This window comes from Nyctereutes procyonoides, unplaced genomic scaffold, assembly GCF_905146905.1.
Source record: "Nyctereutes procyonoides isolate TBG_1078 unplaced genomic scaffold, NYPRO_anot_genome, whole genome shotgun sequence".
In the NCBI taxonomy this organism is placed as follows: Eukaryota; Metazoa; Chordata; class Mammalia; order Carnivora; family Canidae; genus Nyctereutes; species Nyctereutes procyonoides.
This window is the reverse complement of record NW_026575130.1, coordinates 15,571,708-15,585,492: the sequence shown is the minus strand read 5'-3', so window position 1 is coordinate 15,585,492 and position 13,785 is coordinate 15,571,708. Positions and strand designations below refer to the sequence as shown.

General features: G+C 35.8%; 2 protein-coding genes across 3 annotated transcripts in view; one reads left to right on the top strand and one right to left on the bottom strand.

Annotated features, from left to right (window-relative positions):
* The window catches only part of PPP3CA (protein phosphatase 3 catalytic subunit alpha), a 307,959-nt gene that overhangs the window by 202,641 nt on the left and 91,533 nt on the right, over nt 1-13,785 (bottom strand). The window lies entirely within an intron of this gene.
* LOC129521167 (glutathione S-transferase P-like) overlaps nt 8,781-13,785 on the top strand; it is a 75,242-nt gene continuing 70,237 nt past the window's right edge. The window contains exon 1 of the mRNA XM_055342444.1: nt 8,781-8,822. Within this exon, the coding sequence (XP_055198419.1) occupies nt 8,781-8,822 (42 nt within the window). The remainder of the gene's footprint in view (nt 8,823-13,785) is intronic.

Below are 13,785 nucleotides of genomic sequence, written 5' to 3'. Positions count from 1 at the left end.
AGAATCCTTCTTGACTTGGGCAAAGTTGAAGCGGGTAGGAGTGGGGACACCATCTGTGGTGGAATGAGCTGGCACCAAAGAATATATATGCAAGTATATAGGAAGCCATATGGGATTTATGTAGGGGAGTAATAAGATTCAATAGAAAATCTCTCTTTGTCATGTGGAAAATGATAGTGGGGAGCAAATATAAAAACTGAGGATGGCCAAAGCCTTGCCTTGATACACTTACTAAATTTCAACATCTGTATAGGGCAAGGGAGCACTTTCTAAAATGGTTTATTTTCCTCCAAATTCCTGACATCTATTTTTCAACCATCCCTGAATTTTCTACTACCAAAAGGTTATTTCATGTCAGCATATTATGTCCCTAAAAAAAGCTTTGGACTCAGATAGCCATAAAAAAAAAAAAAAAAAAAAACTCTTTGCTCTTCTGCTTACTAGTTTTGTGAAGACTCTAGTTTTAGTTGTCCTCATCTATAAAGTGAGGAATATAAATTCCTCACTATAAATAATCAAACTTATTTCCTAGAGATGTTATGGAGATTATATCACATAATCTGTGTAAACCTCTTAGAACACTAGCCTAATAAGAATTAAATATCATAATCCATATAAAGCACTTAGCACCTAAATGATTACAATCAGAAGTAATGATTATTATTTTAATTATAATTTTAATTATTATTAAAAAGCAGCAACCTCGGCTATATTTTTTCTATCCAGTTGAAAATACAATTTCTCCTGAAACCTTAGGTCCAGCAGAAAATATCTCAACTGCAATTGTGACTTCCCAACTCCTCAAGTCTAACATGTATACAGAAATACTTCCCTGTGAATGGGTGAATGCAACATTAACCTTGTGTCAGCTGAATCATCTGAATTAGATTTACCCAGCATTCTGGGGAGTAGAGAGCTTGGGTGTTCATGTGGAGTTTCAGTTACTGAGTAGTTAAACAATGTTTCCACAAAATAACACGAAGATATAATACAGGATAAGCTTACTGTAGGGAAGGCAAACCAGTAATAAACATGAATAAGGGTTAGGTTGACCACCATCAATATACATTTGAGAAGTATTTTATCTGGGGTGAAATACCTGGGTGGCTCAGTCGGTTAAATCATGGACTCTTGGTTTCAGCTCAGGTCATGAACTCCCAGTGGGGAAATCAAACCCCACTCAGCAGGGAGTTGGTTTCCTCTCTGCACTCCCTCCCCCGCCAAGCTCGCTTGCATGCGCGCTCTCTCTCTCTCTCTCCCCCCCCAAATAAATGAATAAACCTTCAAAAAATATTTTAAAGTATTTTACCTGTAGTTTCTAAACAGAGTTTTAGTTTTTTAATATAGGCTTTTTTAATACCATGTATTAGCATCTATAACGACCACAAGTCTGCTTTTGTTTGTGTCGTTTTTTGAATCATGTCTCTTCCCTATTAGACATCAACTTCTTGGAAGAACAGAGCAATGTCTGCTTTTGCTCAACATGGTGTCCCCATTACCTATATCAAAGTCAGATTATTAGTGGGCAACTGTAGTAGATGCTACAATGCACCATCCAGATCCTCAGGTCAGGACTCCTTTTCAGGATCAAGGCTCATCTTCCCCCTCCACCTCTTCCAGGAGCACTGGCTGCTGGCTGTACATAAATGCACCACTCCTGGGTCACATCACTTCCCTGGTCAATGCAGGAGAGTCAAGGCCCAATCCCCTTGCTAGCACTGAGGACAACTGTGAAAGGCCATCCCAACTGTGGGGCTCACTGTGGGACCAGTTCACACCACTGCCACAAGTGCATCACAGTTCCATCTTCACTGCCACCCAGATCCCATGGGTGTTGGTCCTGAAGGTGCTCACCAGAACACCTGCTACAATAATTCTCAGACTTACCCAGCAACTCATCTAACAAGTGCTTGTAGAATACACGGATGACTTTGCCATGAGATCCATATACACCTTCTCTCAAAAGGAAAATATCCTCAAAGCATAAGCCAACAGTTACTGATATTCAAAATATGTGAATAAGCTTCTTTTTTTAAGATTTTATTTATTTATTCATGAGAGACACACAGAGAGAGAGGGCAGAGACAGAGGCAGAGGGAGAAGTAAGTTCCATGTAGGGAGCCCAATGTGGGACTCGATCCCTGGACTCAGGGACAATGCCCTGAACCAATGGCAGATGCTCAACCACTGAGCCACCCAGGCATCCCATGAATAAGCTTTAAAAATAGGCATATTATTTCAGTTCACTACTAATTTAATGTTAACTTGTCAAACAAAAATAATTACTACTCCCCCAAAAAATAAGTAAATATTTACTACCTGATTTAATATCTTGTCCTTTACTCTGAGACTACAAGCCAATTATAAAAGGCTGATGATATTAATTCCATAAGGACCTTTAAAAAGTTATTTTTAATGGAGAAAAGAATAAATGGTTAAAATAGATGTCTTGGACCAGTCCATTTCTTTTAAACTTTCACACCTAATGACTTTTTTCCAGAAGAATGGATTTCATATTTACTTACAGGTAAATATGATTTAATTCAAGAAATAGAGAACTCAGTTTCTTTAAGAGAAATTAAGGCATTATTTTTAAATTAAAGGATTCACTTATAAACTCTTGAGTGTAATTCTAGTTTTATTATATAAAGTGATGAAAAAATGAATACATTGGAATAAAAAGTTTTAGCTTGAAGATCAACAAATAAAGAAAAATACTAAAAATGGAGATGAGGGAAATACAGTGAGCTTATTTTCCTCCATATAAAATACTAAACTCCCCCTAGGGCTATTTACAGTCTTAAAGTACATAGTTTAAAAGTGGGATTCAAAAATCATAGTTTTTCTACTTCAAAAATCAATATTTATCTCTGACCACAAGCTAGTATTTTAATTGTTTTGGTGGGAAGCTCTTCAATTTTAATGGATGTAAAAAAAAAAAGAATGTACTCTGTTCACCAGAAACTAGAACTATGTTCTCAAATATATCCTATCACCTATCCCTCAGCTAGCCTTCTGAGACTGAATTCTCTCTCTGACCTAAGATGTTTTGAATGTCTCACACAATTATTGCTTTACTGGCACTTTGATGACTCATAATTATTTTTAGGATCAAAACTCTAACGTTAGTAACCATCCTCCCATTTGCCAGTCTACCCTAGTATAACTGAAACATACACGTATATTGCTGACAATTAAATTCACTTCCTCTATCAACTAACGCTATTATTCAAAGAAAGTTTAGTGAAGGTCAGGAAACAGATTGTGAGAAGTTACTGAATCCCATAAGCAGAACTTAAAACCATAACAGCAAGAGGTTACATATGTAACTTAGATTGCTCTGCCCTCCCTGGCACCTTATTCTATGCAAACAGAAACATCTCCGTCTCGTCAGAAGCAAATAAACAAAAAATTTTCTTAAAATGTCATAGTATCACTGAATTCTACTTCACAATAAAACTTATACGTGGTGCTCAGTATTACTCCTTAAAGCACTAAATCACTTTTGAGTATTGTCACTGTTGACAACTCCCTTTCTCTTTCTCAAAGTAATGTCAAAATCTCAATAGTCTCATTTAAAGCAAATATATCAAGCAAAAAAAAAATTTAAAAGTGTCATTACAGGGGATCCCTGGGTGGCTCGGGGGTTTGACGCCTGCCTTTGGCCCAGGAAGCAATCCTGGAGTCCCGGGATGGAGTCCCTTGTGGGGCTCCCGGCATGGAGCCTGTTTCTCCCTCCTCCTGTGTCTCTGCCTCTTTCTCTCTCTCTCTATGTCTATCATAAATAAATAAATCTTAAAAAATAAATAAATAAATAAAAGTGTCATTACAAACAGAAGAAAAGCAATTCCAGGAGAAAACATTTCTCCTCAGAAAAGAGAGAGTGAAAAAAAAAAAGAAAAGAAAAGAGAGAGTGAGAGAGTCAGCATATTTAATTATCACAATTTGGAAGCAAGAAGCAGCAACAGAGAAAAGCAAATAGATAGTAAACATGAGAATAATGGTTAAATACAAATTCACGAGAAAATCAGAAAATGTTGAAAATGATGATCATGTTAATGATTCATCTCTGCTTTCCAACTCTTCTCCAATCATACTGTTAAGATAAAAATGAAGGCATATTAGGGCTGCCATGGCCCTTGAATATAGAATAGGTACCTAGTATGAGAAGTTGATATGCCAACACTAGTTTGAACTGACTTCTCAAAGTCATTGCTCCCTTAGGGATTCAGATGCATCAGGAATTCTATATGCATGTCCAGTCAAGCCAAAAGCTCACTCTTCAGCATAATAATAGTTAAAATGTGGCTCCCCTGTGGTGGTGGTGGTGGTGGTGGAAGTCCTGGTAGTGGTGGATTCAAACACATTTTACTATACACTGACATCAGCTATATCTTAAGTGAATTTAATCTAGAATGATTTTGATTACGGAGACTTAGGGTAAAAGGAGGCCAGAGCAAGCCACTGGAACACAGTAGCTGGTTTGCACATCATTTTACTCTATGCTACTATACCTACTTCTATCCAGAAATACTGAAGAGGAAAGCATTTCTGAGAGAGATTACAAATAGGATCAAAGCAACAGTTAAGATTGTGAACACTATGAAAATCTTTTGGCCCTTTAAAGTTTATGCACACCATATGGTTCTTCTCTCTCAAGAGAACACCACCACATAAAACCAGCAGCTACTGGGAATAACCAAATTACATAAAATTAATGGGATGTGGCTCTTCACAAGGAATAAATTTATAACTAAATGATGAGTGTCTTATTCTTTTTATTCCAGTGGGTGAAATGCTAGAGTAATCAATTCAATGAGGTCTATTAGAGAGGCCCATTACATGTCTGATGGGCAGTTGTACTTTTTTTCACTTCTTTATTCCAATTTCTTTGTTGAAAGAAAAATAAACAGGTTGATCTTTGAATTTAAATCTGGAGTGCTGGGAAGTCAGATAGCAAAGAAGAAAAAATTTTAAAAGAAAACTAGGATTCAGATAAGCCAAAGACACAAAAGGATAAAAAGATATGTCAGAAATGTTAAAATAGTTTGTGAATAAATCAAATATTTTCAACTTATTTTAAAAGTGCAAAATTCCACGATATTCATAAAATCTTCCTAAAAGTTAAAAAAAAAATAACAAATTAAGCCGAAGGACAGAATTACTGTGATCCAAACTTAGAAGAACCAAACAATGTGGATCCATACCCTAGGTCCACGTGATCCACACAGAAATCTGCACAGGCAACAACAGTAAGCTCCATGGGAGTGTGGGCCTCTGCTGAGATGGTGAGGCAGAGTGAAGAGACCAATGGCCTAAGTTTTACTTCTGATAATAAGGCAATGTTTTACATCTAAAAGTTACCTCATCTATAAACTGGCAATATCCTTTATCTTAACTACCTCCTCATTTTGACAGGAAAGACACGTGAGATAATACTTGGAGGGCTCTGTAAATGTTAGTGCATGAAACAGATAAAAGGTAGTGTTGATACGAGAGTTGGTGTTGTTGCTATCTCTAACACAAAGCAAGTGCTCAGGAAACATTTGTTCAATGAAAGGACAAACATGTTAAAATAATTTTTAAAACCTAGAGCTAAATTACCAAATGATGCCAATACATAACATGAGATTGACATTCTATTCTGCGATGTTCCAGTTTTCTATAATAATTGCCAATATTAACCCAGTGCTTACTATTTGCCAGGCCGGGTTCTAAAGACTTTAGAAATATGATGTGACAAGAACTCCAAGAGCTTGAATCTACTATTAGAATCTACCTAATCTACAAATCCTTATTTACATGTGAAGAAAAATACCTAACCCAAAATACAGATTTAAATAATTTACCAAAAAGCACACTCTGTAAGTGGAGGATTCAATTCAAATCTAAAAAAAAAAAATCTGGCTCTAGTAACTATGCTTTTAAACTAAAATGAATTCATTAACACATATACTCAGTGGTAAATTGTTAAGTATATCTGTATAAATATTACAGTGCATAACCAAAATAGTATTTTTAGATCAAATTAATTCGGGATCATTGTTAATTATGCTACACAGTCATAGTTCTTTTATATTTTGGAGCTAACTCAACGGCATTGTATCAATTACATGGCTTCCCTGGCATGGGAAGCATTGCTCTGCCTTCAAAATATTTCCTTCATCTATCCCCAGATATACTCATAACTGCATATCTTAAGTAGTATTGTACAGATGTGAAAATGTTTAAACATGAGAGATTCTTAAAGAATCCTGGTAGAAACACCTGGACTAGGTGGATATTTACAGATAGTCATCAGTTCATTAACAATATATTTACTACTGACTGCAATAAACATTGTATTAGGTACTGAGTGGGAACAGACTAGCAATTAAAGATACAACCTTAATCAATGATTTTAAAAAATCTAATTAAGGCACAAAACTTATGCCAGAAAGCCCAGAAATTACATTTTTATTTTATTTTTTTTCAAAGATTTTATTTATTTATTCATGAGAGACTGAGAAAGAGAGAGAGAGAGAGAGAGAGAGAGAGAGACAGAGACACAGGCAGAAGAAGAAGCAGGCTCCATGCAGGGAGTCCAATGTGGGACTCGATCCTGGGTCTCCAGGATCAGGCCTTGGGCTGAAGGCAGCACTAAACCGCTGAGCTACCCGGGCTGCCCCAGAAATTACATTAAAACAAACAAACAAACAAAAAAAAAAACACTATCTCCAACTGAAAACAGATAGGATACTAGTTGAATAAAAAAGTTCTGGAGAGAAATAAGAAAGGTCAAATTCTGAGGAACTAAGTTCCAGAGAACAGAAATTAAATATAGGTGTTTGAGATTGTTCAGTATGAAAAATATAAGCTTAAGAAATAATAGTAAAACTAGATTCTCCTGGACACCTGGGTGGCTCAGTAGGTTAAGTGTCTGCCTCTGGCTCAGATCATGATCTCAGGGTCCTGGCATCGAGCCTCATGTCCTTGTTGAACAGCTCTCTGCTCAGCGGGGAGTCTGCTTCACCCTCTCCGTCTCCTTCTCCCCCTATTTGGGCATTCTCTCTCTCTCTCACAGAAATAAATAAAAATCTTTAAAAAACAAACTGGATTCTCCACCCATTTCCCACATCATGGATTCACATGACTTCCAGGCAATCTGTAAGTGTCATTACTAGAATTAAATTAAGAAATTGGTGTTTCCGAGCCCTTAAACAAGGCCTTCTGCTGCTGCTGAATCTATAGACTATATAACAGCCTGCTAATATGGCAGCCACCTGTGCAGTAGAATATTACTGGGCTAAAATGAGCAGAAAGGCTGATGGTGAGCATTACAGTGGCTCTAAATCAGGAGTGGTTCAAAAATTTGGAAGACATTTAGAACAAAACCATTTTCTCTTATATCCCAGCTTTCACAATCTCCAAACTAGAAGAATCCTCCTTGTTTCCCCTTCTGTTCATTTTCCTAAAACTGCCCAATTTCCACCCCTATCAATCTGTCAGGCAGCTGACTCCCTTACACCATATAATGCACGTACACACACAAATCTGTACATGCAAGCGCACACATCCTCATAGACACAGTACATGCTCTTATGGTATACCTAAGAAAATACTATCCATTCTCAGTCACCTATAGGCTCTAGGCTGAGAAATAACACACCAAGTTATAGAGCAGGGCTGTAAAAATAAATAGGTGGTTAATAAGCTCTGGCCAGGAGTCAGACATCCTGAATCAAAGCCCAGTTCTCCTCAGGTCTATGTGGTCTTGGGTGGCTATTTAATGTTTCCGACCCTCACTTTCCTCATTTACTGGATCCTGAATGAAGAAAAAGTTAATACACTTTCTAGTTCAAAACTCTCAATTCTTAAAAGAGTAAATGTGAATTCAAAGGGAGACAGAATAGCTTTGATTTATATGATAAAGTTTTGTATCTTTTTTCATAGGATCAAAAATGTTCTATCTCGTAATGGTTGGATCATAGTTTCTTACTGAGTAGCATACCGGCTTCCCCATGCAAAAGGCAAGATTACATTTTCCAAATATTGGTAACATCGGAAACATTAGAGGAATTCATCAGTCACTCTGCTTCTAAACTACCTGATTTTCAGTTCTAATGTGTTCTTTTAAAGCATGTTTCCTGTATATAAGTTTTTTTTTTTTTCTCAAAATACCTTTTGTAGAAAAGTCAGACCAGGACCAATGTCCAGTAATAATGCATTTCTTCATTCTCCACCAGACAATGTCTACTCATTACCTGACAAAAGTAAGTTGAGGTCTACACACTCCTACAGGATCTGCTTTTTCTTAATCACTTTCTATAAAATGAATGAGAGAAAAATGGAAACAGAATTAACTTCTTCAGTCTGCCAGCTGAACAACTCAGAAACAGCATATGAAAAAATCAGCACATGGAGTATTCTACGAAGAACACGTAATGTGCTGATTTTAATCACGTCCACGAAATAAGAGGAAGTGAGAAATCATTTCCTCACCATAGTGCTAATGAGGACTAACACCACAATAAAGAGTATGCTGTCCCCAGGCAGATGAGAGAGACACCAACGGCTCACATATACACTAGACAGGCACACACTAGAGTTACACAGGAAAGCAAAGCAGGAATAGATTCTGTTGTCTGAGGTGACAAGAGTTTAAAGAGTTTAAAGTTGCTCCTTGAAGTTGTACCATCCAGTTAAGTATGGAATCAGTTAACACAGAATTTCAAGTCAAATAGACACAAATCAAAGCTCTCTATTCTGCACCACATTGTCTGCCTACAAAATGTGTAGAGATGCCGAATACACAGCTCCGTAAGAAGGAAACCGTTTCCAAGGTATGTCATGTGCTTGCACATGTTGCTGATAAAAAAGAAAAGGGAGAAAAATTGACTCTAGCTATGAAATTGGACTATCATAGCTGTCAGCCTGCATGTATTTCAAAGAAATCTAATGAAATTTAACAAGATTGGTGAGGAGTTTCTCTACACTTGTTTGAATAGATTTTTAAAAAATGGCTTCCTGTCAAGGCTTTTAAGAAGAAGAGAAAGAAATGGAATCTGATTACACAAAAGAAAAGGCTCGCAGGCTGCAAAGGACAATCTCCAACCCTGAGCTGCCCAGTCCCCTCCCAGTCTCACGAACCAACTGCACTAGCTTACCTCATATTAAACTCATCACCTTCTTCCATAGAACACTAGCCCCACTTCCCTGCTAGTTAGTCTTGCTAGTGGTGCCACCATATCTGCCATCTCCTCGAATGACACACCCAAGACTGGCTTCTGTTTTTCACCTTTTTATCACTAATAGTGACAAGCACTATATTCGATCACTATACACCACATACTTTAACCATCCCTGTATTTAATTCCAATCACCACCACATCCTCTAGGTTGTCTGTTTGTTTGTTTGTTGTTTGTTTGAAAACTATGCATGGTAGGGACTGAATGAGTTTGGGTTGTCAGCCATATTTTTTATTATCTGGCACAAAGAAATGGCTAACTAGAGTGAGATACCAACTGCAATCCATACTCGAATACTGGTTATGTTTTTAAGGAAGGAATAAGTCAGGGAGATACTACTTTTTATTCTGATCCTCTTCAACCAGTAAGGTCTAAGAAACATGGAAACTCAAAATGATGTGAAAACAAAGCTTTAGGTCATTTTGCATTAAGAGAGTGAAAAGCACATGCAAGACCAAGAATTTTTTGAAACAAGCAAGATAACTATTTTCTGATCAAAAAATAATCAAATCTTAACTAACTAGTAATAAATTACAAATTATTTAGGTTATTTAGGGTTAAGAGATTTCTTTCTTATCTTTCTTTATTTAAACAAAAAATAAACCCTATACATCACTCTAAGTATAAAACAACTACAAGTTAAATCAGTGTAGACAGTAATTGTGCATGTGTATGTGTGTGTATACGTACATATACAAACATGTATGTAGTCATCTTGAGGTCTCCTGCTATATGTATAAAGGGCTTTGTCAGTTGTTATTTATAAATACATTTAGTTAAATTGTGGTGCTAATGAGGCAAGAGTGAAAACGGGAACTCTCCTAAGCCAACTGGCTTACTTTTGAATTTTCAGCCTTCTCCTATAACCCTCACCTTGGTCTTCCAGCTATCCTACAAAATAATGGAAAGAGAAAAATCCACCAACTTTACCAGAAAAACACTGTATATAATGAGGACAGTATATGTGCTTCCTTTAGAGAAAAAAAAAAATCAGTTTGCATTCAAATGCAAATCACATAAAAACTCACTAGCTAGAATACAGCACTCGTTACTATAAAGTCAACTTGTGGAAAACTGGATATTACATATTTCTAAAGCCTAATTTATAAAGACATGTGGTACTGTCCTTCTTAGGTGATGGTAAAAATGTATGGTCTCCACATATGTCTGCCTCTTGCTGGCACTGGCCATCCTTCCTCGTCGACCCTTTCTATGTCATACTATAGTATCCTGCCTTTCGCACCAAGCACAGCATGAGCATCATTTCTCTGTCATGAGCCAAGAATTCAAAAATTTTAAGCAAGCCAGTTTAATAGCTTTCCCCATATATATTTAATATTGCTTACACAGTTTGTCATTTATTTTGTGTTAGGTTACAGTGCGGGAACTAGAAATCATAGTAAGTATGTCAACAAAAGAAATTTAATGTAAGGAATTGCTACATTTGTTGCAGGGCCCATAGGAGCAAAACACTGAAGGAACAGAGACACAAAACAGTAGCAATAAGCTAATCAATATGCATGGAGGGCTACTCTCTATATGCAACTTGCCTGGTTACTGCCCAGAGGAGGACAGGAAACCGTTCTGGGGGAGGGGTTTTGCCATCACCACCTATACTGACTGATCAACCCAGAAGATTAACTGAATCGATAACCTTGATATGACAAAGATACGTGTTGGATTATCTATTCGCATTTCAAAGTATACTCTGCACATTTCCCCCAAAGGTACTATTAGTACCTTTGATGCAGATCTGGATGTCCGATGGCTAGATGCTGACAAAATTATGAAACTTCTAATTAGTGAGATTCTATTTACTTTCATCTATCTGTTCCTCATTAGTAACTATCTTTGCGATTCAATCCTGAATTGAAAGATCCTCAAGACATCTGTCAGAGATTCTTAAGTGTTAAGTAATGGTTAACAGGAAAAAAAAAATACTTATTGCTTTTTAGGATTTAGTATATTTTAAAAGAATGCACACATTACTACAAAGTTAGATGATTTCAATTTTCTATTTTATAGATAGTTTATCCACTTTAATACACTGTTAATAAAAACAAGGCAAATAAATTTAGCTATATTTTTAGTCTGTTATATAATATAAAATACTTTTTAAATAATGCATTTCTTGCCATCTATATTTATGCTGAGCCATTCATTAAAAAGCATAACAAATTCTCTTGAAGATTGTTAGAAATGTTTCACCCATTGCAAGAGGAAAGATGACTGTCTTTTTTTATAGCACTTGTCCCACTGAAATACCAAAATTAAACACAGAAAAGAGAAAGCACAGAAGTTAAGGAGTTAATATTATTATTTTGTGAGAGGGCAATATGTTAACATTCCAATTTCTTGATATATTCATTTCAGTTATCACAACTAATTGAGTTTTACGAACATGACAGAGACCTTGCAGCAGACATTCAGTTTTAATTTCATTTTATGGAGATAGATCTTTAGAATTTTTACAACTTATTTGCTTTATTTTTAATGTAGGAGAAAGATGACCTATTATCAACTTCCTCTGTTTAACTGTATCCTGCATTAACAAGCACAGTTTATACATGACAAAACTAAATTACCATAAAGCAAAATAACACATAAATATTATATTACATTTTGAAGAGGATTCCTTCTCAATACATTTTCAACATAATACAAAATAGAAACAACTAATTTTCTAGTTAATTTTTTTAAATAAATTATACAGCATATTACTGTTTCTCTAACTTTCTCAGTGCTAAAATGCAAGTAAAGAATCTTCTAACATTCAATTTGGGATGAATACACACTGGGATTGTGAAATGCTATGTAAGTATCATGGTAACAGTTTAATGAATATGTTATTTCACATGTAACTTCTGTAATACTTTATGTTCCAGGTTTTAAAAACAAAAAAAAAACAAAACTGAATTATCAGAATTTGAGAGGCAATGAGAGTCCTGATTTAGATTTAGTCTAAATCTTCTCTTTATAGATGAAGAAACAGTTCCCAAATAAGTAAGCCCCTTGGTCAAGGTCACACAGTGTGGTGTAGTGAGAAGACCTAGAATTTAGTCACACCTGGATACTGATCCAAGCTCTACCCCCTTACTGCGTTACAGTGTGCATGTTACTGTATCTTTCAGTTGAAATTTTATTTATTTATTTTAGAGAGAGTGCATGCAGGTGGGGGAAGGTGCCGAGGAAAAGGAAGAGAAAGAATCCTCAAGTAGACTCCCCACTAAACAAGGAGCCTCACACTGGGCTAGATCCCAGGACTCCAAGACTATGACCTGAGCAGAAATCAAGAGCTGGCCCTTAACTGACTGAGCCACCCAGGCACTCCTACTGTATCTCTGAAGGCCTGAGTTTCTGCATCTGTAAAAAAGACGTAATCAGCACATGTTTCCATGAAGATGAAATTGAAGAGTATTATTATGGTACATACAAGGACATTAAACCCACGTGAACTTCTATCCTTATTAAAAAATAGCTACATACAATCTAGGTTTCTCTTGCCTTCTCGTCTATAACTCATGAAGATGATATTCTACATAGCTTAGGATTTGCTTAAAATTCAAAATACATATTTTTCCTATATAGTTTTTAAACTCATCCCAACTATGTGAATCTCATAAATTTAAAACTGTACCTTTTCCCATCTACATATTAAATTAGCATAATTAGCTAATCTGAAGGGACTTTAACAAAGCTTTTCCATTCATTAGCCTCTGCCTTTTTCTCCCTAAGTGAGGTTAATATTTTTTTCCAACTGCAAAAATTTGAATAGGGTTAATTACTGAGTATAACTCTCTTTGTAAATACAAGGGATTGCTAACCTTTATCCTAAGGGGGAATTAAAAATTTTAAGTCAAGTAAATCTTGACTGTGATTACCAAGCAGTCTTTTTTCTGAAAAAATTGTTTTAGTGCAATGATTAAAAAGGAAAATAAAAACAAAAACTGTTCCTTCTTTCAAATAAAGTTTGCCTGACTACAGCCTAAAAGAGAAGAATGCTCTCAATTTTATAAAAGAAACTGTATTTTCACTTAAAGAAAAATTTCCTATTACTTACCTTTAAATTTTCTATTATGCATTAATATTAATTTATAAGGAAGAACACTAGCAAGGACTTTCTTAGTTTTCAAAGTATCATAAAGTTATGTCTCTACAGAGAAAAAAAATGTGTCATGGTGAGAAGAAAATGACAGCGGAGAACTGAAGAAAGTTCTTTACTGTTTCATTATCAGAGAAAAAGAATATACCTCTATACATACATGTGTAAACACATACATATATATTTTTTAGTTCTCCCTATGTTTCTCCTCTTTAATTATAAATAGTATCTACAGATAAACGATCTTAGACATTGTTACTTATGTTTTGCGAGCCACAAAACTCAATTCCAGAGAGTTTTCTGCTGTGTGAAATATGACTGACACCCTATCTCTAGTGGCTATAAGTAAATGGAAATATCCATGAAGTTACACAGGACAAAAACTAAGTTGGATGCCATAACGACGATTCCTTTGGAACAGAGTGCACTGACATATTGCCCTCTAGAATCAGACC